The sequence below is a fragment of the Scyliorhinus torazame genome, chromosome 15 (genome assembly GCF_047496885.1).
Source record: "Scyliorhinus torazame isolate Kashiwa2021f chromosome 15, sScyTor2.1, whole genome shotgun sequence".
Classification (NCBI taxonomy): domain Eukaryota; kingdom Metazoa; phylum Chordata; class Chondrichthyes; order Carcharhiniformes; family Scyliorhinidae; genus Scyliorhinus; species Scyliorhinus torazame.
The window spans coordinates 138,522,261-138,545,808 of NC_092721.1; the positions used below are offsets into that span (position 1 = coordinate 138,522,261).

The following is a 23,548-nucleotide window of genomic DNA, read 5'->3' on the forward strand; positions in this document are numbered from 1 at the left end:
ACAAACAAAAATAAAATAGAACCCCCCCCCCCCCCCCCCCCCCCGGGTTCTGCCAGGAAGTCCAAGAACGGTTGCCACCGCCTGAAAAACCCTTGCCCCGATCCCCTTAAGGCAAATTTCACCCTCTCCAATTTAATAAACCCCGCCATATCGTTGATCCAGGATTCCACGCTTGGGGGCCTCGCATCCTTCCACTGAGGAAGAATCCTTCGCCGGGCTACCAGGGACGCAAAGGCCAGAATACCGGCCTCTTTCGCCTCCTGCACTCCCGGCTCCCCTGCAATCCCAAATATTGCGAGCCCCCAGCCCGGTTTGACTCTGGATCCTACCACCCTTGACACCGTCCTTGCTACGCCCTTCCAAAACTCCTCCAGCGCTGGGCATACCCAAAACATATGGGTGTGGTTTGCTGGGCTCCCTGAGCATCTAACACACCTGTCCTCACCCCACAAAAATCGGCTCATCCTTGTTCCGGTCATGTGTGCCCTGTGCAGCACCTTAAACTGTATGAGGCTGAGCCTCGTGCACGAAGAGGAAGAGTTCACCCTCCCAAGGGCATCTGCCCACGTCCCATCCTCGATCTCCTCCCCCAACTCCTCCTCCCACTTACTTTTCAACTCCACCACCAAGGCCTCCTCCTCCTCCTGCATCACCTGGTATGTTGCCGAGATCTTCCCCTCTCCAACCCACCCCCCCGGGAGCACCCTGTCCTGTACCGTGCGTGGCAGCAGCAGCGGGAATTCCACCACTTGCCGCCTAACAAACGCCCTTACCTGTAGATACCTAAAGGTGTTCCCCGGGGGAGCCCATACTTCTCCTCCAGCTCACCCAGGCTCGCAAACTTCCCATCCACAAACAGGTCCCCCAACCTTCTTATCCCTGCCCTGTGCCACCCCGAAAACCCTCCATCTATTCTCCCTGGGACAAAACCGGTGGTTCCCCCGTATTGGGGTCCACACCGAGGCCCCCACTTCCCCCCTGTGCCGCTTCCACTGCCCCCAGATTTTGAGAGTAGCCGCCACCACCAGGCTCGTGGTATACCTCATTGGAGGGAGCGGCAGCGGCGCCGTTGCCAGAGCCTCCAGACTCGTACCTTCACAAGACGCCGTCTCCAGCCTCTTCCATGCATCCCCCTCCCCCTCCATCACCCACTTGCGCACCATCGCCACATTGGCGGTCCAGTAGTACCCACAGAGGTTGGGCAGTGCCAGCCCCCCCCCCATCCCTACTCCACTCCAGGAACACCCTTCTCACCCTCGGAGCCCCTCGCGCCTACACAAACCCCGTTATGCTCCTGTTGACCCACCTAAAGAAGGCCTTCGGGATGAGAATGGGGAGGCACTGGAACAGGAACATAAACCTTGGGAGCACCGTCATCTTAACTGACTGCACCCTACCCGCCAGGGACAGCGGCAACGCGTCCCACCTCTTAAACTCCTCCTCCATTTGCTCCACTAGCCTTGTGAAATTAAGTCTATGCAGGGCCCTCCAGCTCCTGGCCACCTGGACCCCCAAATATCTGAAGCTCCTCTCCGCCCTTTTTAGTGGGAGCTCGCCAATCCCCCTCTCCTGGTCCCCTGGGTGAACCACGAACACTCAATCTTCCCCATGTTGAGCTTGTACCCTGAGAAATCCCCGAACTCCCTGAGGATCCTCATTACCTCCAGCATTCCTCCCACCGGGTCCGCCACATATAGCAGCAAGTCGTCCGCATAGAGTGACACCCTATGCTCCTCCCCACCCCGCACCAACCCCCTTCAGTTCCTCGACTCCCTCAGTGCCATAGCCAGGGGTTCAATCGCCTGTGCGAAGAGCAGGGGGGACAGGGGCCACCCCTGCCTCGTCCCTCGGTGCAACCAAAAGTACTCCGACCTCCTCTTGTTCATGGTCACACTCGCCATCGGGACCTCGTACAACAGCTTAACCCACCTGACGAACCCCTCCCCAAACGGTTGTACCTGGCCCTCTTCTTCACCACCTCTGCGCTCCAGTCCTGATATATTCGAACCTCCGCGTTCTCCCACCTGCTGCTCCTCTCTTTCTTGGCCCATCTGAGCACACACTCTCGATCAGCGAACCAATGAAACCGCACCAGCACCGCCCACGGAGGCTCGTTAGCCTTGGGTCTCCTCGACAGCACTCTATGTGCCCCTTCAAGCTCCAGGGGCCCCTGGAAGGACCCCGCTCCCATCAGCGAGTTTAACATGGTAACCACATAGGCCCCCACGTCCGACCCCTCCAGCCCCTCCGGGGAGGCCCAGGATCCGCAGATTCTTCCGCCTCGACCGATTCTCCATCTCCTCGAACCGTTCCTGCCATTTCTTGTGGAGCGCCTCGTGCGCCTCCACCTTTATCGCTGGGCCCAAGACCTCGTCCTCGTTATCGGAGATCTTTTGTCGGACCTCGCGGATCGCCACCCCCTGAGCCGTCTGGGTCTCCAGCAGCTTATCGATAGAAGCCTTAATCGGCTCCAGCAGGTCCGCTTTGAGATCCCTGAAGCAGCGCTGGATAACCTCCTGCTGCTCCTGCGCCCACTGCATCCACGCTGCCTGGTCCCCGCCCGCTGCCATCTTGCTCTTCTTCCCTCGCGCTTTCCTTGGGTTCACCACCATTCTTTTAGTCGCCCCGCTCCTGGTTCAAGCCATACACTGTCGGGGGATTGTTGCAGTCTTCTTCCCACACCGGGAAATGTTGAAGAAATGCCGTTGGGGGCCCTGAAAAGAGCCCAAAAGTCCCTTCCAAGCGGGAGCTGCCGAACGTGCGACTTAGCTCTGCATAGCCGCAACCGGAAGTCGCAAGCTAGTCAGATTGATTGTCTTTAGTGAATACAGTAGTTGAGTTTTCATTCAATTACAGATCGTGGTAATTCTTCAAATCATAATACACAGGATAACCTAACTAAGTGATTTAAACAAAAGAAAGATGGCGATTAGCAAAAGCAAGCAGCAAAGAAATAGGTTTCAGAAATATTGATAGGGTGATTCCGGAATGCGTTTTTCCAACCCAGTAAGTGATTCTTAAAGAGATTATTATCTTAAAGCCTGGCCTTCTTTTTGCTTCTGATTGGCTTTAACGAATTTATAATTCACTCAATTCGGCCAAACTGTCTGTTCATCAATTTAAGAGATATATGTATTTAAATACATTGGTGCCAATTTCCCATTCCATCGCTTGCCAATTTGATTAGAAAAACACAGTTTTCGCTAAGAAATAAGAAATTATCAACCCTAGACTGGCTGTTACTATAGAAACGGGACTACTTGTACTGGACAGCCGCCCAGTTTTTACCTTACAATGGGGCTTTTTAGCTGGTTGACGTCACTGACCTCAAGCAACTAGCAAAATGTGAAACCTCAGAAAGAAATTAAAGAGTATTGTCTGGATTCCCAGTGGATTCCCAACTATTGTTGCACTGAAGTAATGCTTAATATGATTATAGTTAATTATTCTTAATGAGTTCTCAATTAAACCTCTATCCTCTTCCCATACTCTCATGGTTATAGCTGACGAGAAAACTCAATTTCTATCACCTACACAATATAAAGATGCTTCGGTATTGCGACCCAATGCATCACACTAATTTTGTCTGTATTAAAACATATCTGAAAGAAACAGTCTGTTTTCCCCCATCGCATCTTATTCACCTGCAATATATTTTTCCTCCAAGGTCCTTGCATTTAAGCAACTCTTGTTCATCTGCAAATTTGCAAATCGTTCTCCCAATGCCTCTGTTTTCATCATCTTTCCGACTTGAATAATAGCTTTAATACCAATCCCTGCAGCTCTTCACTTGTGACCAGCCGCACATATAACTTCTACAATTATTAATTACTTTCCGTCTTCACAAATACAACCAGTTCTGACTTGCACTTGAATGATTCCTGTTAGCTCTTACAGCTGTTTAGCGGTATTAGGCTATGCAGATGGAAAATAAGGATCAAATTACAGAAAAGGCTCGTTAGATGGTGAAGGGTTTGTATTTCTAAACATTTTGGAAACAATCATCATTGAAACCATTAATTTTTTATTCAGAATTTTGATGTGAACTCAGCTTAATTGATTTCCCATTCTACCTCAAGCTGAGCTCATATCCTCTCCATCAGAATGGCTTTATCCACCTCTGAACCATGCTCCACCTCCACCCCGCCTGTGCCCGTCTCCTGCTGAAGCTCTCATCCAGGCTTTTCTTATCTCGAAATAGCTATTTCAATGTGCTCCTGGCCAGTCTGCCATCTTTCATGCTCTGCATACTTCAACTCATCCAAAATTCTGCTGTTCGTGTCCTATCCTGAACAAAGTCTTGCTCATCCATCACTCTTGCTGATCTATATATTAGCTCCCACACACACTACAATAGTTATGTAGATGTTCGTGCACATCCTTCTCTCCCACAACTTACAGTGTACTCAATGCGAGCCACTTCAGTGTGGGGAAGAACTCAGAAATGAAGAGAGGCCAGATGCTTCATAAAACAGCGATATTCTCCCCATATCTGCGTGGGTCTCACCCCCACAACACAAAGATGTGGAAGGTACGTGGATTGGCTGCGCTAAATTGCCCCTTAATTGGAAAAAAAAATTAATTGGGTACTTAAAAAAAATATTTTAAATAAAACCGGAATAGAGAATCAGGGGTAGTGTCAGTTAACAGCTGACTTGAATACTATTTGTTGTCCAATGCTGCTTCTGGAGTAGAAACAGATATTTTCTGTCCAACTCCTAATATATTATGAAATTGAAACCCAGTGGAATCATAAATGGAAATAGTCAATTGTAGATAAAATTCTAATTCCATGATGTGCCTGAGGTAGACTACTTCAGTGAACAACTGCTGTCCAAATCTGTAATGTTAGTAGGTTAGTCTTTGTCATGGTTAACCTTTTATATTATTATAAATGTATAGTAATAATAGCTACGACATTTTAAGGATTTAGATTTTCCCACTTGGATAAAGTTAATCTTTTATTATGATACTGCAAAGAACAATAGATTACAGTATTTCACAGCATCAGTTTATAGTATCTTGAATGGCTATCACCCATTCAGTTACTGGACAAATTAGCATGCGTTGTCTTGTTCTTTAACTACGTCGGTGTCAGACTCCAGCATCCACCTATACAAGTCAGAGGCCCTTGTCTTCTACTTTTGCAGATGACCATTGACAATTCTCCAAAGTGCTGATCATCTGACCCAATAAGTCATTTATGCGGTAGCACAGTGGTTAGCACTGTTGCTAGCAGCGCCAACCACTGGTTCAATTCCCAGCTTGGGTCACTGTGCGGAGTCTGCACGCTCTGCGTGCGTTTCCTCCGGGTGCTCCAGTTTTCCTCCCACAAGTCCTGAAAGACGTGCTTGTTAGGTGAATTGGACATTCTGAATTCTCCCACATTGTACCCAAATAGGGTAGGATGGCAACGAGGGGATTTTCACAGTAACTTCATTGCAGTGTTAATGTAAGCCTGCTTGTGAAGTTAATGAAGATTATTATTATTATTATGCCTATACCAACTTAAACTCTCACTTTCTGCTTAACCAGCAAGTATAACAACAGTGGGTTTTCAAATAATCACTTATCAAGATGGGGATTGTCAATGTTTATGCTTCAAAATGACTCATCACTGCACTTTCAAAGACCATGTTCTATCCTTACAACAGTATATTGGCAAATAGTTTAGTTAGTAAATTAATCCATGATAATCTTATCGCATTCTCACTGATGAACAGCATGTGACAGCACTCAGTGGTTCAAGGGTATTCATGTATTATTGCACCAATTTCACAGAGGGTTATTATTGCCAAAGACAGTAGTGGAAGATTATGGGGTGGAGCGAACCGATTTTGGAAATCTTGGAAGTGGAATTTACTTCAGCAATTCAATCAGGTCAGTTTTACTTTGCTCAGCATTGTTCTAATAAAGCTTAATTAATTTGGACAGAAGTGTTGTCAGCCACAGCTGAAAATTTACTTTCGTTCATGATTTTTATTTTAATGTGCCTGTCGTCAGCTGCAGCACAAGCGTTTTTGGTAGGCAAAATGGGATCTGAAAATGATTTGCTAGGCCTGCCCAAAAACTGTGTGGAAGGGCTACAGTGTCCTTCAATATTTGTGTTTGTGTTTTCATTTGTTGAAATAAGAAGTGCTAAAAACGTACTTCTCAATTGCAGCACAAGCATTAAGTACTCAAAACCCAATAAAATTGATGGGAGCCGTCTCTTGGTGATTTGTGATGTTTCACTGGGTAAATGTAAGAACTACTACAAGAAGGACTTGACCTTAACTGCCGCACCAGCAGAATACTCAAGTGTACATGGAATCTGTAAAACTGAAAACATTGTCTCAGAGTTTGAGGTATGTCAGCTATTACCATATGCAATAAACATGAAGTTGTATTTTTGTGAGTTTTGTAAACTTTTGTTTTGAAAACAGTTCCCAGTGTTGGATAAATATAATAATACTAAGATACTGTACTAATACTAATAAATGTTTATGTGGACCTGTTTTTCAACAAGGAGGATACAAGACCTTTTGTTCTTCATAAAATGTCTCTTGTTTCTTTGTGCTGAGAAAGTGCAGAATTCCTGCATTATACATGTATCTGTAATCTGTTTAAAAGTCTTCTGTCTGGGCATCACGGTAGCACAGTGGTTAGCACAGTTGCTTCACAGCTCCAGGGTCCCAAGTTCGATTGCTGGCTTGGGTCGATGTTATAACCTGCCTGCTTACCACTGGCTGGGGTCTAATGGCAATCCCACAATCCTTTGGGAGTATGAGCTTCCCCAATGAGGGGGGCAGAGAAATCATTAGCAGATTCCCTGCATAAATAAAGCTGGCCAGTTTGGAACCGGCTAGAGGAGAGTGAGCAGCAAGGAGTTGCTGCTGCTGTTGTATATATATATATGTTTTTGTAAATAAATGTTATTTCTTTCTATCGTTCAACTCGTGCTGGATTTTTCGTGGCCCTCACAAAACTGGCGACGAGGGTTAAAGTGAATAGCTGTCTACACTGCTGAAGCCACCTCCCTGGATTTTTGTTGGATACAGGTTGGAAGTTGTTTTCTATTACACCATGCCACTGTATGGACGTTTGGATGTTTTTGACGCTGCGCTGGAAAGCTTGAACCAGTACGCACAACAGATGCGTTACTATTTCCGGACAAACAACATCACCGAAAACGAGCGCCAGGTGGTCATATTGCTCACCGCCTGCGGCCCGCATACGTTTGGGGTGATTAGGAGCCTTACGTACCCAGCTGTGCCGGACACCAAAACGTTTGATGAACTTGTGAACTTAGTGGGGCAACATTTTAACCCAACCCCGTCCATCTTAGTCCAGCCTTACCAGTTTAATACTGCTGAGAGGACCCCAGGAGAATCCCTTGCCGATTTTTTTATCCAGGCTACACAGGATTGCGGAGTACTGTGTCTATGGTGAGGCCGTGTCAGAAATGTTACGCGACCGTTTGGTTTGCGGTATTAACAATGCGGCCACCCAGAGAAAGTTGTTAGCTGAACTAACAGGCCATTCAAATAGTATTGTCCCGAGAGAGCGCAGAACGGGGAGTGCAGGAGCTACAGGGGATGGAGGTGCATGCCTTGGGGCGCAACCCCTTCCGTCCAAAAGTGCCCCCCGCACCCCTGCGGTACCTTGGGAGAGGCGACGTCCGGATCGATGCCAGTGGCCGTCGGACATTCCTCCCCAAAGGGAGCCTTCTCCAGAACCAAGGGATGAGGAGTCATGCCCGTGTCAGACTTGTGGGCGCCGACCCCATCGCGGACGCCGGTCCTGGGGGTGCCAGAGGCGCCGTCGTTCCGACAGAAACTGGGGCCAGCCCAGGGGCCGTACCTTCCATTTGGATGAAACTGCAGCGACTACTCTCGAGGGCGTGGAGACGGAGGACGACTGCCTGCAGCTGATTTGTGTGGCAGCTCCCCGTGTGGCCCCCATTAAGGTGACAGTACGGGTCAATGGTCACCCACTTGAGATGGAGTTGGACACTGGCGCAGCGGTCTCCGTGATCGCCCAGAGGACATTCGACCGCATCAAGCAGGGTACACAGACCAATACAATAACCGACACACAGGCCAGGTTGGCCACCTATACGGGGGAACCATTGGACATTTCAGGAACTACGATGATCCCTGTTGTTCATGGACGCCAGGAGGGGCGTTTCCCACTTATCGTGGTGCGTGGCCATGGGCCAAGCCTGTTGGGTCGGGACTGATTGCGCCATTTGCAGCTGCAGTGGCAGCACATCCTCCAAACAAGTTCTGCAGGATTGACTTGAGGTGCTAGGACGATACCCAGATGTATTTAAGCCTGGTTTAGGGAAAATAAAAGGGGCCGTAGCCCGTATCCAAATCGAACCAGGAGCCATGCCGCGCTATTTCCGGGCGCGCCTGGTGCCTTGCGCCTTGCTCAAGAAGGTAGAAGGGGAGCTCACTCGTTTGGAGACTTTAGGTATCATCAGGCCTGTCCGTTTCGCTGACTGCGCAGCACCAATTGTACCTGCAATGAAGCCAGATGCCACAGTTCACTTGTGCGGCAACGATAAACTTACAGTGAATACGGCTTCCCGGCTCGACCGATATCCAATGCCTCGCATAGAGGATCTCTACGCGAAGCTTGCAGGCGGACTCTCGTTCACAAAATTAGATATGAGTCACGCCTACCTACAGTTGGAGCTGGACCCTGCCTCCCGGCCATATGTAACGATTAATACACACCAGGGCCTGTATGAATACACACGGTTGGCTTTTGGGGTATCCTCTGCCTGCGCTATTTTTCAACGCGTCATGGAGGGCATTTTGAGAGGTTTACCGCGTATCGCTGTCTACTTAGATGACGATTTGATTACAGAGATGTCGGAGCTGGAACATTTGGAAAATTTGGAGGCTGTCCTTAGACACTTTTCAGATGCTGGAGTCCGTTTACGTCGCACAAAGTGAGTCTTTCAGGCGAAGGAAGTAGTCTACCTGGGTTATCGGGTGAACCGCGAAGGTTTGCACCTCGTCGCAGAGAAGGTGCGCACAATTCAACAGGCCCCTGCCCGACTGACACTTCGCATCTTCGTTCTTTTCTCGGCCTCGTAAACTATTACGGGAAGTTCCTCCCCAATCTGGCAACTACACTGGCCCCGTTGCACCTTCTGCTAAAGAAGAATCACACCTGGGTTTGGGGTCAGCCGCAAGAAACTGCTTTCTGGCGGGTAAAGCAACAATTGTCGTCGTCTGGGTTGCTAACCCACGATGATCCTGGAAAGCCTTTGCTCATCACATGTGATGCATCCCCGTATGATATTGGGGCCGTCCTGTCCCACAAGATGGAGAACGGGGCCGAGCGGCCGATAGCTTTCGCCTCCCGCACATTGACTGCAGCGGAAAAGATGTACGTGCAGATCGAGAAGGAGGGCCTGGCGGTGGTCTTTGCGGTGAAACGCTTCCACCAGTACGTGTATGGCCTTGATGCACGATCAATCACTACTGAAGCGAGATTGTAGTCCAATTGAAGGCTTTAATGAACAAGCAGTTACCCCAGCAGCTCCGGTACAAAATGACTGCTGTGGGTGAAACACAGACTCTTATGCTCTGCCTGCTAGGCGCAGGCAGGTTCCACCACTCATACTACAGTATAAGGTACATCCCACCTAGGTACCGCAATACCCCTAATATAGCCTACCACATTCACCCCCTGTTTAAAAATGAATCCGGCGGTGGTAGAGGTTATAGTGGTACCCTTCGGTGCCTTTACATGCAATACACTTATTTACAGACAATTATTTACAAGTTCATTTTCCAATGAAACCTATCAGCCGGTCGGGGGTCCTGGTCGTCCTCTGCGATCGTCGCAGTCCCGGCGTTAATGCTGGCATCGGCTCGGGCATCCATGGCTCTGGGAGCGTGTCGGCTTCAGCTTCATCGCATCCGGATGGGGCCAGTGGGAGGACGGATCCTCCTGAGAAGGTGGTGTGCGCCGGTGAAAAAATGGTTGGGGTTGGTGGGGGGGGCGGGGGGGGGGGGGGGGGGGGGGGGGGGGGGGCGAGACTGGTCCAGTGTCACTGAGGCAAGTTGTGGCAGAAGCTGAAGGATCTCAATGATAAATTCTGTAAATTCAATGATAATCTATGATTAATCTAGGACAAAGGTTCGGCGCAACATCGTGGGCCGAAGGGCCTGTTCTGTGCTGTATTTTTCTATGTTCTATGTTCTATCTCGTCGGGCGATACACGACCACCCGAGTCGGGGTCCTGAGACATCATCCAAGATGGCTGCCCCCATGAATCGCACGTGGCCGGCTGGGAGATCTCATTAGGTGATACATGGCCAGCCGAGTCGGGGTCCTGAGACGTCATCCAAGATGGCTGCCCCCATGAATTGCACATGGCCTGTGAGGAGAGGAATGGCAGCGGGCCCGGTTCGCCTGTGGAGACAGCGGCAGCCGACCGGGCCTGGCATACTGCCATGAGGTGCCCCTTCTACCCGCAGCCCTTGCAGATTGCGGATTGGGCCGGGCAGCGTTGCCGGGGGTGTTTGTTTTGCCCGCAAAAATAGCATCCCCCCCCCCCCCCGGGGTTTCCTGGCTGCTGCACTGCACAAACTTGTGGGGAATTTAGGGGTGCTTTTGAATCGGCCGCTGGTGGGGTCCACCCTGTCCATGCGGGTACCGCGCGTTCGGGAACGTAGGCCTGGGCGTTGCGGGAGGCTACATCTAGGGAGTGCGCAAGTTTCCGTGCCTCTTTAAGCCCTAGCGTGTCGTTTTCCAACAGTCGCTGGCAGATTTTAGAGGACAGCATGCCCGCAACAAAAGCATCCCGTATTAGAGTTCGGTGTGGTCATTGGCTGAGACTTGTGGACAGTTACAGTTTCTACCTAACACTAACAATGCGTGGTAAAAATCGTCCAGTGATCCTCCTGGGATCTGCCGCCTGGTTGCTAAAAGATGCCGAGCGTGTACATGATTCACAGTGCGGACATAGTGCTCTTTTAACAAAGTCATTGCGTCCTCGAAACCGTCCACGTATTTGATAAGCGTGTAGATTTCTGGGCTCACCCTTGAGTGGAAGACTTGCATTTTCTGTTCCTCCGTGGGGGTAGTCGGGGCCGTCCTGATGTACCCGTTGAAACATGCCAGCCAATGTTTAAAAGTTGCTGCTGCATTTGCCACATGGGGGTTGATTTGTAGACACTCTGGCTTGATGCGGAGAGCAGCCATTCTTCAATTTTGTTCATTAAATTGATGCACGATCAATCACTACTGAAGCGAGATTGTAGTCCTATTGAAGGCTTTAATGAACAAGTAGTTACGCCAGCAGCTCCGGGACAGAATGACTGTTGTGGGTGAAACACAGACTCTTATGCTCCGGCATCCGGGTGTGACCAAAATGAAAATGTTGGCCCGGAGTTATGTCTGGTGGCCAGGCCTCGACACCGACATTGAGAAGATGGCCCAAAACTGCTCCATTTGCCAGGAGCATCAGAAGCTTCCGCCGGCCGAGCCCCTACATCACTGGGAATGGCCAGGGCGGCTTTGGGCGCGCTTGCATGCGGATTTTGCCGGCCCTTTTCAAGGATCCATGTTCCTTCTATTAATCGATGCCCAGTCTAAATGGTTAGAGGTGCATAAGATGGTAGGCACACCGTTCTGCGCAACAATCGATAAGATGCATTTGTCTTTCAGTATACAGGGCCTCCCCGAGGTGCTGGTCACGGAAAACGGGAGTCCGTTCACAAGTGAGGAGTTTGCGAGGTTCATGAGATGAACGGCATACGCCATATCCGCACCGCCCCGTACCACCCGGCTTCAAATGGGTTGGCGGAGCGCACAGTGCAGACATTCAAACCGGGCCTAAAGAAGCATTCTTCCGGGTCGATGGACACGAGACTGGCTCGTTTTTTGTTTTCACATAGAACCATCCCACATGCGGTGACTGGGGTAGCTCCCGCGGAGCTCCTAATGGGCCGAAGACTTCGCACCCGCCTTAGCATGATTTTCCCGGACATTGGCGCAAAAGTACGCCGCACACAAGAACGGCAGGGAAATGGTTTTTCTCGGCATCGGCCGATTTGGCAGTTTGCGCCCGGTGACCCAGTGTTCGTTCGGAATTTTGCTGGTGGTGCCCAGTGGGTCCCTGGCGTAATCTTTCGCAAAACGGGCCCTATCTCTTACCAGGTGCAAGCATAGGGTCATCTCCAGCGCAAGCATGTAGGCCACGTTCGGTCCAGAAGACCATCCCTTCTAAAGATTCCTCGCCCCCGGAGCCCATTTCTACAGCCACAGAGACCAGACACAGTGGAAATTATTCCTCACACTCTTCCTCTGGTGCCGCACTCGAAGCCTGCGCAGGTCGTTGCAGAACCGCGTGGAGATAGAGACGCCGAGATGACGGAGGCAGCGGACTCCGACTCTGAGATGGAGACACAGGACGCATCAGAGGGGGAATCCTCGGGCCCACAGGCCGTGGATGTACAACCGTTACGCCGTTCATCACGGAAGCGCCGTTCTAGTCTCGTTACACGCCGCCCGATCCTCCGGGTGCTCCGGTTTCCTCCCACAGTCTAAAGATGTGCAGGTTAGGTGGATTGACCATGCTAAATTGCCCTTAATGTCCAACAAGGTTGGATGGGGTTACTGGGTTTCGGGGATAGGGTGGAGGCATGGGCTTATATAGGGTGCTCTTTCCAAGAGCCGGTGCAGACTCAATGGGCCGAATGGCCTCCTTCTGCACTGTAGATTCTGTGACATCTGAACATTAATCTTACTTCAAGTATTATGATTTTCACATAAAAACATTGAATAATTTAAGATGTGCAAGATGCCAAATTTTGCTGTTGCACTTCTTTGCAAACAGCAAATCTGAGGGGTTCATGGATTTCTTGGTCACGAAGATCAAGACTATCCACACAGATGCCTGCACTACTTCCCCTTCTCCTCACTCCCAAACCTGCCACTACCAATTTCTCCAAGTTCATCCCATCCATGAGACCCATCTCCCCTTCCCTTAGTCCTCATTTTACTGAACTTGCTTTCCTCGACGCCACGTAATAAATTAAAACGCCCCCCCCACCCAGCCCCATTCCCAACAGTTCCCACCACTTTCAGATCTTGAGTGCACTCACCTGCCACATTTTTTTCCCCTTCAGACTTCTCATCTAGCTCTCCTGTCAATCTCCACATGCTGTTATTGGGCTTTGGTCCACTGCCAATATATGAAATATTTCAGGTCTGGGTTACTGTAAAAAAAAATTGGGGGGACAATAATAAAAATGAAAGGCAGCACGGTGGCGCAGTGGGTTAGCCCTGCAGCCTCACAGCGCCAAGGTCCCAGGTTCGATCCCAGCTCTGGGTCACTGTCCGTGTGGAGTTTGCACATTCTCCCCATGTTTGCGTGGGTTTCGCCCCCACAACCAAAGATGTGCAGGGTAGGTGGATTGGCCGCGCTAAATTGCCCCTTAATTGGAAAAAATTAATTGGGTATTCTAAATTTATTTTTTAAAAATAAGAAAAATGAAACCAAACGTAAGTTACATATGACTTTTTTCTCAAAAATAGTTGTTTCAAGATATTTGTCAATTGGGCACTTTTAATTAATTTAATCGGAAATGTTTTCATTTAAATAAGTGATTTATTTTTGCATGGAAATGTACTATAGATTTGTTTGATGTCATTTTCTTCCATGAATAAATTATTTATACCTATATTTCTTTTTCCCTCCAGGATGATGAATTTGTTGTTTATAGCACCTCCCAAGTGAAAATTAAGTATGTTGTCCAATTCTGCATTGGTGAAGATCAACTGAAACCATTTCATCCTCTTATTAATGTAGCTCCTGAAGAAACCATTCCTTCAATATTGACATCTGAAGACGTTGATATAGGTTAGAATTATCTCCTGCATGCTTTTTTGCATAAAATTAAAATGTTAATAAATTGTTGCACAAATAATTAATCTCGAGTTCGAATCTCAATTGTACTTTTTTTTCAGCAATTGATGTATGCATAAAGTACCAATTTAGTGGTAATTACTTCTGCAGAAAACAGATTTGTGTGATGCCCTCATTTGTACTTTCAAATGATGCCCTAAAACAACTTATGGTCTTAAAAGTGGAGAGAATGAATTGATCTGAGAGGCATTTGCTACAGATCCATTTCTCGAGAGGAGAGAGAAGTATTCAGTTGGTACTTATTATTAATTTGGATCTTCTGTAAAACGTAGTCAGGTACAATGGTGTCAGTGATCTGAGCTGTCTTACTTGGATTGAAATGACTGCCACTGTCTTGTATCTATTTCAGTATCAGAGAGACCCAGTGATGCAGTAACCTGATCACTATTACTTGAATGTGTACTTAAGACCATAAGAAATTGGAACTGGATTAGGCTGTTCAGCCCCTCAAGACTGTTCCACCATTCAATAGGATCATAGCTGATCCGACATTCCCCACGTCCACTTTCCTGCCATTTCCCCGTAACCCTTGATCCGCTTCACGATCAACAATCTGTCCACTTCAAAATTAAATATACACAAGGACTCTGCCCCCGCAGCTCTCTGTGATAAGGAGTTCCAAATACTCAAACCTCTGAGAGAACAAATTCCTCCACATCTCAGTCTTAAATTGGTACCCCTTTATTCTGAGACTATGCATTCTGGTCCTCGACTCGCCATGAGGGGAAACACCCTCTTAGCATTTACCCTGTCAAGCCTCTTAAGAATTCTATATGTTTCAAGAGATCACCCCCTCTTTCTTCCAAACTCGAATGAGTAGAGTCCCAACATGTTTAACCTTTGTTCGTCAGACAGTCCCTCCAGACCGGGATCAGCCTAGTGAACCTTTTCTGAACCGCCTCCAATGAAATTGTATCTTTCTTTAAATAAGGGGAACAAAACTGCTCACAGTATTCCACATGTGATCTCACCTGTACCTTGTATAGTTGCAGCAAAACTTCTCTACTTTTATACTCCAACCTCCTTGAAATAAGGGCAAACATTCTATTAGCCTTCATGATGACCTACTTCCTGATTATCTGCTGCACCTGTATGCTGGCTTTCTGTGTTTCGTGCACAAGTAGACTCTTTGTGTTACATAATCTGATTTCCAAAGTCCAGATTGCTTTCTTTGTTAGTTCTATTTTGCTCTTATTCTTGATCAGTTAAGAGATCAAAGTCCTCTTAACACAATAAGAACTAGGCAGATGGAGTTCAACTTAGATAAATGTGAAGTGATTCATTTTGGAAGGTCAAATATGAATGCTGAATACAGGGATAAAGGCAGGATTCTTGGAAGTGTGGAGGAACAGAGGGATTTTGGGGTCCACGTACATAGATCCCCCAGGTCGATAGGGTTGTTAAGAAGGCGGATGGTGTGTTGGCTTTCATTAACAGGGGAATTGAGTTTAAGAGCCGCGAGGTTTGCTGCAGCTTTATAAAACCCTGGTTAGGCCACACTTGGAATATTGTGACCAGTTCTGGTCGCCTCATTATGGGAAGGATGTGGATGCTTTGGTGAGGGTGCAGAGGAGATTTACCAGGATGCTCCCTGGACTGGAGGGCATGTCTTATGAAGAAAGGTTGAGGGAGCTAGGGCTTTTCTCACTGGGGTGAAGAAGGAAGAGAGGTGACTTGATAGAGGTGTACAAGGTGATGAGAGGCATGGATAGAGTGGATAGCCAGAGACTTTTCCCCAGGGCGGAAATGGTTGTCAGGAGAGGAACATAATTTTAAGGTGATTGGAGGAAGGTATAGGGAAGATGTCAGAGGTAGGTTCTTTACACTCCATTGGGGGAAAAAATGAATTGGGTACTTCAAATTTTAAAAAAGCACAAAACTGGAAATGGGGCTGCAAGGTGTCACAGTGGTTAGCACTGCTGCCTTACAGCGCCAGAACCCGGGTTCGATTCTGGCTGTGGGTCAATGTTTGTGTGGAGTTTATACTGTCTTCCCACTGTCTGGATTTCCTCCGAGTGCTCCACTTTCTCCCACATTCCAAAGATGTGCAGGTTAGATGGATTGACCATGACAGATTGCTCCTTAGTGTCTGGAGATGTCCAGATTAGGTTATGGGGTAACAGGGATAGGGCAGAGTATACATGGGTGGGCTGCTTTTTAAAAGGGTGGGTGCAGACCCGATGGGCTAAATGGCCTCCTGCACTGTAGGGATTCTTAATTCTTGTAATATTGCTTAGTTCTACAACCTGTCAAAGAAGTAATGTGTGGCGGCTGCAGAATGTGGGAGCTTGTGGACACCGGTGTGATCCAAAACAAACTCGTCTGCAATAGCTGTCTGCGACCGAAGGAACCTGGCTCAGTGTCATTGAGCTTGAGGCCAAGCTGCAGACATTGCAATGTATCGGGATGGGGAAATGTTACGTAAGCACTTTGTTGCAGGAGATGCTCACACTCCTTGTGGATAAGAGAATAGGGCTGTCAGATTTGATCCATGGTCAGGGACAAGAGAGGGTGACTGTGAGCGAGGCAGGAAGGGGGATCCAGAAGGCAGAAGGAGAGAAGACAGCCTTTGCAATTGTCCAACACGTTTGAGGTTCTGGCAGGCTATACGGACAAAACCAGGGCTTGGTATCTCTTCAACTCGAGGCCATCCCCCCTCTATAGCCAGCTTGCAAAGGTACACAACCTTTTCTCGATGTTGACCATACACAACTGCTGTCTATCTGTGACAATGGATTTGTAGGGATACTTGTAACCTGATCTCACAAATGGCTTCTCCAGGTCAAGGTGAAAGCACCTTGCATGCAAATTGGGAGCAGAACGAGGCACTCAATAGAAATACTGAATAAATACTCTTGACACCAAATCTCTTTAATCTTAGAAGTAAATGGACCGTTACAGCACAACTGTTTACAACCTGTTTCCCATCCGTTTCTGTGACATTTGGAGGCTCAGAATCGAATCATTGTGAGCTCATAGACTACTGTCATTGTCTCCAAATGTAAATACCTTGCACCTTCTTCTGATTAAAGCAATCTAAGCCTGCCTGTGATCCCTAATAATCAATCCATTCAAGCTTCTTGACAGGCAGACTTCAGAACTGGTCAGATGGTCTCCTTAATTTGCCCTAAATTTAAAACTAGTGTTCCAAAATATAGTTATCTTCTTCACCTCATAATCTTTTTATATATTTGTTCATGGAAGATGGGTGGCCCTGGCTAGGCCAACACTTAGGACGCAATTCTCTAGCCACATTGCACTCGAGTGAGAGCACAACACGGCTAGAGAATCCTGGGAGAAGCCTCCCATGGGCCTCCTGGCAGCCTCTGTGCCTCATGGGATTTACCAAAGTCCCACGAGGCATCAAAATCGGACCTCCGCCCAAAAGGGCGGGACCAAACGGTGCTCACTGAAGTAGGTCTTAAACCTACTTAAGGCCTACTTACCCGGGACACACGGGCCTCCCTCAATTCTTTGGCTCCCTCAGGGAGGCAGCAGCCAGGTGCCAAGAACATAGACCAGGCGGAACGGCATGACAGAGACCTCTGGGTGGTCAGCGTCAGTGCACAGTGGCCCCCTGGAACGTGGGCACCTTGGCACTGCCTAGCTGTCACCTCAGCACTACTGCCTGGGTGCCAGGGTGGCACTGCCAAGGTTCTGGGGCCGGGCCGAGGGGGCCATGCAAATGAAAGGAGGAGGGATTTGAAGGGTGGGGGTGTGCAGGCAGGTAGGTCGGGGCCTCCGGGAAATTGGGTGGGGATGACGGGTGGGGGTCCTAGAAGGCCGAGGAGGTGCTGTAAGGGGGCTTGAGGCAGGGGGGGACGCTGAAGAGGGGAGGGGCCCAGGGGTAGTGCCCATGTGTGTGGGGTGATATTTCCCATGAGTGAGGGTGGAACCCACAAGTTCACTTACATATCGGGGCACCCTTTTAAAATGGCGGCCCGATCTCGGAGTTCAGCTCCCCAGTGCTGAAAAAAAAGTCTGAGTGGGCTAAAGCGGTGAGAAACTCCCCAGGGCTAAGAAAATGACTAAATGTCATTGGACAGCGATGGGGAACTCGCCAGCAGAGCCAGCGGGAAATTCCCTGAAAAACCCACCGCAAATGAACTGAGAAATTTTTCTGGAGAATTGCACCCTTATTGTCTATCCCAAATTGCCATTGAGAAGGTGGTAGCGTGCTGCCTTCTTGAACCGCTGCAATCCATGTGTTGTGAGAACACCCACAATGCTGTTAGCAATGAAGTTTCAGGATTTTGTCCCAGCGACAGTGAAGGAAAGGCAATATATTTCCAAGTTAGGATGATCAGTATCTTGGAAGGGGACTTGCAGGTGGAGGTATCTGTTGCCTACAACCTTGGCAGCAGTTGTGGGTTTGGAAGGTGCTGTCTAAGGAGCCTCAGTGTGTGGCTACAGTAGTTGGTGCACTCTGTTCCCAGTGTGGATCAGTGATGAAGGGAGTGAATGTTTATTGTAGATAGGTGTCAATCAAGCTGGTTTCTTTGTCCTGGCTGGTGTCGAGCTTCATCAGTGTTGTTTAAGCTGCACTCTTCCAACCAAGTTGAGCATATTCCATTACACTCCTAGTTTGTGCCTTGTAGACAGTGGACAACATTCGGGGAGTCGGGAGGGACCTACATTCTCTAGAGCTCTCAGCTTCTGATGTGCTATAGTAACCATATTACTTTCACGGCTGGTACAGTTCAGTTTCTGGTCATTAGTAACCCCCAGGATGTTGATAGTGGGGATGCAGCAATGGTAATGCCATTGAGTGTCATGGGATAATGGTTAGATACTCTCTTGTTGGAGATAGTCATTGTTTGGCACTAGTATGGCGTGAATGTTACTTGTCACTAGTCAGTCCAAGCCTGGATTTTGTCCAAGTCTTGCTGCATATGGACACAGACTGTTTCAGTGTCTGAAGAGTTGTGATTGGTGCTGAACCTCCCTCTGTCACTGGTGGGTCGGGTACAGGCGGTTAAAATGAATGTGCTGCCGCGATTCCTGTTTATTTTTCAATGCCTGCCGATTTTCGTGCCAAAGGCATTTTTTAGAGAGATTGCAGGGATGATTACCTCGTTCATATGGGGAGGGAAGGTGGCCAGAATTAAAAAGGTGCTAATATAGCGAGGAAGGCAGGGAGAGGGTTTTTGGGTCTTCCGAACCTGATGTATTATTACTGGGTGGCGAATGTGGAGAAGGTACAGAATCGGTCAGAATGGAGGCGAGTTTGGGTAGGGGGTCGGGATTGAAGGCGCTAGCGACAGCGCCGCTCCCAACGGCCCCAGGGAGATATTCAGGGAGTCCGGTAGTGATAGCCGATTCAGAGGAACCATAGATTTGAGCCAGGGAAGTGGGATGGAAATTTTCGGAGATGGGAGGAGAAAGGAATTAGGACACTAAAAGATTTATTTCTTGGGGGTCGTTTTGCGGGATTGAAGGAGCTGGGAGTGAAGTATGGGCTGGAGCAGGGGGAAATATTTAGATACATGCAGGTTCGAGACTTTGCCAGAAAGGAGATACAGAGCTTCCCAGTAGAGCCAGCTTCCACATTGCTGGAGGAGGTGCTGCCGACAGGGGGATTGGAGAAGGGCGTAGTATTGTCGGCTTACAGGGCTATTTTGGAGAAGGAGAAGGCGCCGCTAGAAGGGATCAAGGCAAAGTGGGAGGAAGAGTTGGGTGGAGGGGTTCTGGTGTGAGGTGCTGCAGAGGGTGAACGCCTCCACCTTGAATGCAAGGTTAGGCCTGATACAGATAAAGGTGGAGTACAGAGCACACCTTACAAGGGCGAGGATTAGCCGGCTCTTTGAGGGGGTAGAAGATGTATGTGACCATTGCGGGGGGCGGCACGTTCATATGTTTTTGTCCTGTCCAAAACTGGAGGATTACTGCAAGGAGGTGTTTAAGGTAATCTCTAAAGTGGTGCAGGTGAAACTGGACCCAGGCCCTCGGGAGGCCATATACGGGGTGTCGGACCAGCTGGGGTTGGAAACGGGCATGGAGGCAGATGTTGTAGCCTTCGCCTTGTTGAGCGCCCGAAGGCGGATCCTGTTTGGATGGAGATCAACCTCTCCACCCTGTGCCCTGGCGTGGCGGGGGACCTGCTGGAATTCCGGACACTTGAAAAGGCCAAATGTGAACTGAGGGGAAGGATGGAGGGGTTCTACAATTCATGGGCATTATACATTATGCACTTTCGAGAATTGGATCACATTGAACAATGGGGGGGGGCGGTTTGGTTGGGGGGAGAGGAACTGTGTGTTAATGGTGACTATGGGTGATTCCTGATTCCTTTTTGTCATTTGTTTATGTTAACATGCGGGCTAATGTTTGGGGTTTGGTGGGAGGATGGGATCATTGTTATTGATATGGGGATTGACATTACATTCCTTCCTGTTTATTGTTGGGTGTAAATTTGGGAGAAACTGTGAAAAAGGAGGAGAATTTTTTTTTTAAATTTATAAAAACAATTGGAAGGTGATTGGTGCTGACCATGGTGCAGTCATCAGTGAACTTCCCACTTCTGACCTTATTATGAAGGGAAGCTCATTGATGGAGCAGCCGAAGATGTTTGGGCCTAGGACACCACCTTGAGAACCAGCTGCAATGATGTCCCAGGACTGAGATGATTGACCTCCACCAATCACAGCCGTCTTCTTTTGTGCTAGGTATGACTTCAACCAGTGGTTAGTTTTCCCCCGATTTGATTTTGATTTCTTTATTGTCACATGCACCAAAGCACAGTATAAAGTATTTTTCTGTGGCCAAGGAACACAGTGGACAAAAAATAGTAGATAGTTACAGTGAATACGAAAAAGTACACAGTACATCATCAAATAAGTAATCAGTTACAGTATGCAATAGGGGCAAAATAACAAAGCAAATACGTCATAAGCAAGAGCAGCATAAAGCATCATGCATAGTGCCTTATAGGGATCAGATCAGCCCGAGGGAGAGTTGCTGAGGAGTCCAGTAGTTGTGGGGAAGATGCTGTTCCTATGTCTGGATGTGCGGGTCTTCAGACCTCTGTATCTTCTGCCTGATGGAAGGGTCTGGAAGAGGGCAAAGCCTGGGTGCGAGGGGTCCCTGACAATGCTGTCTGCCTTCATGAGGCAGCGGGAGGTGTAGACAGAATCAATGGGAGGGTGGCAAGCTTGTGTGATGCGTTGGGCTGAGTTCACCACAGTCTGCAGTTTCTTGTGATTGTGGGCCGAGCACTTGCCATTGCAAGCTGTGATGCAGCCGGGTAGGATGCTCTCTATGGCACATCTGTAGAGGTTAGTGAGAGTCGGTGCAGGCATGTCAAATTTCTTTCACTTCTGTAGGAAGTAGAGACGTTGTTGGGCTTTCTTAACTGTTGCATCAACGTGAGTGGACCAGGACAGTGATGGTGATGGTGGCTCCCAGGAACTTAAAACTATTGGCCATCTCCACTTCTGAGCCATTGATGGAGGCAGGAGCGTAAGTCATACTATGCTTCCTGAAGTCGATGATCAGTTCCTTGGTTTTGCTGACATTGAAAGAGAGGTTTTTTTTCGGTACACCATGCAACCAAGTGATCCATCTCCTTTCTGTAGTCTGACTCGTCATTGTTTGAGATACGATCCACCTCAGTCATATCATCCGCAAACTTATAGATAGAATTGGAGTCAAATCTTGCCACACAGTCATGTGTGTATGGGGAGTACAGTAGAGGACTGAGCACACATCCTGCGGGGCCCCAGTGTTGAGGACTATTGTGGAGGAGATGCTGTTACCTATCCTGATAGATTGCGGTCTGTTGGTGAGAAAGTCAAGGATCCAGCTGCACAGGGAGGCGTCAAGTCCAAGATTGCAGAGTTTAGTTATTAGTTTTGTCAGGATAATGGTGTTGACGGCGGAGCTGTAGTCGATGTACAGCAGTCTGACATAGGTGTCCTTGTTGTCGAGATGTTTGAGTGTTGAATGTAGGGCTATGGACATAGCATCTGCTGTGGACCAGTTGCGGCGATAGGCGAACTGCAATGGATCGCGACCGTCTGGGAGGCTGACGTTGATCTGTCTCATGACTAGCCGCTCAAAGCATTTCGCGTTAACAGATGTCAGGGCCACTGGTCGGTAGTCGTTGGGGCAGACTACCTTGATCTTCTTTGGTACTGGTATTAAGGTGGTCTTCTTGAAGGAGATGGGAACCTCGGAGCGGAGATATTAGGTGTTAAAGATATCTGCGAATACACTCGCCAGCTGATCTGCGCAGGATCTGAGTGCTTGCCCAGTGACACCATCGGGATCTGTTGCTTTCCGTGACTTTCCATTGACCAGTTTTGCTAGGATTTCTTGATGCCATACTTACCCAAATGCTGCCTTGGTGTCAGGGCAGTCACTCTCCCCTCACCTCTGGAGTTCAGCTCTTTTGTCCATGTTTGGATCAAGGCTGTAATGAGGTCAGGGCTGATAGCCCTGGCAGAACCATAACTAATTGTCAGTCAGCAGTTTATTGCTGAGTAAGTTCCACTTGACAGTACTATTGACGATACTTTCCATCAATTTATTGTTGATCGAGGGTAGACTAATGGGCGGTAATTGGTCGGGTTGGATTTTTCCTGCTTTTTGTAGATATGACATACCTGGGCAATTTTCCACAATGCCGGGTAGATACTAGTATTGTAGTTGTACTGGTACACTTAGACTAGGGTGCAGCTAGCTCTGGAGAACAAGTCTTCAGTACTATTGCTGAATGTTGTCGGGACTCGGCTTTGCAGTATCCAGTGCAAAGTGAATCGAAATGGATGAAGACTAGCATCTGTGGTGTGAGGGACTTCAGCAGAGGGGCCTAATTTTATTATGTTCACCCAATTTTAAGAAACACATTTCTCTTTATTCTCCCAGTTTCAAGTATCCTTGTATCACACGCCATTATCCAGCTTAGACAACTGATCTGCTTCAAGCCTGTTGGGTTGTATGAAGGGGATATACAGCCATTCACGCTTTTGTTTGGAACAGTTGCAACTGGGCTGCATCGTAGCGTGGGGGTCAGACCTGCAACCTAACTGCATGTACCCACAAAGCCACTAGGAACACTCACTTCAAAATGTTTTTTTTTAAATAAGAACTTGAGTTGTGTAAAAAGTTGTCGTACTTCATTTCCTTTACTTACAGATGATTTGGAAGCTGCACAGGATCCTTTGAAAAATGTTACGTCTGGTCTTCAGGACAGTGCTGGCAATGTGATTGCTCTGCAGGAAATCCATATCGAGGCAAAGTTAATGGATCTTGTTGCACAGGTACCAATTGTGATTGATCAGGGTGCTAAGACTGGGAAGACAGGAAAATAAATCTTGTCCACTCCGGTAACTTCCTTGAAAAATGCGACGGGGAGGTGATTTCCTCTGTGTTATAGGAGCAAGGGCATGTATGAAAATGGATTTTAAAATATTGTAAATATTTTTACCATTAGTAAACTAGAAAAAGGAAACGCATACACATTTACCCCTTCCCCTTTTCAGTGTTGTATTTTGTATGTTTGTTTTGGGTGAAATGGGATGGAGCTCAAGCAAATCAGAGATTGTGTATAATTATGCCAAACTTAATACAATTTTAATGTGCAGAACGCTCTTGAAGTATATTAGTAAATAC

General features: G+C 48.2%; 1 protein-coding gene across 2 annotated transcripts in view; it reads left to right on the forward strand.

Moving 5' to 3' along the window:
* Positions 1–23,548, forward strand: part of parp4 (poly (ADP-ribose) polymerase family, member 4) — a 341,167-nt gene that overhangs the window by 88,897 nt on the left and 228,722 nt on the right. For both annotated transcript variants that reach the window (XM_072476809.1, XM_072476810.1), the window contains 4 exons: positions 5,782–5,880; positions 6,164–6,347; positions 13,711–13,870; positions 23,072–23,196. In XM_072476809.1, coding sequence (XP_072332910.1) covers positions 5,782–5,880; positions 6,164–6,347; positions 13,711–13,870; positions 23,072–23,196 — 568 coding nt within the window. The remainder of the gene's footprint in view (positions 1–5,781; positions 5,881–6,163; positions 6,348–13,710; positions 13,871–23,071; positions 23,197–23,548) is intronic.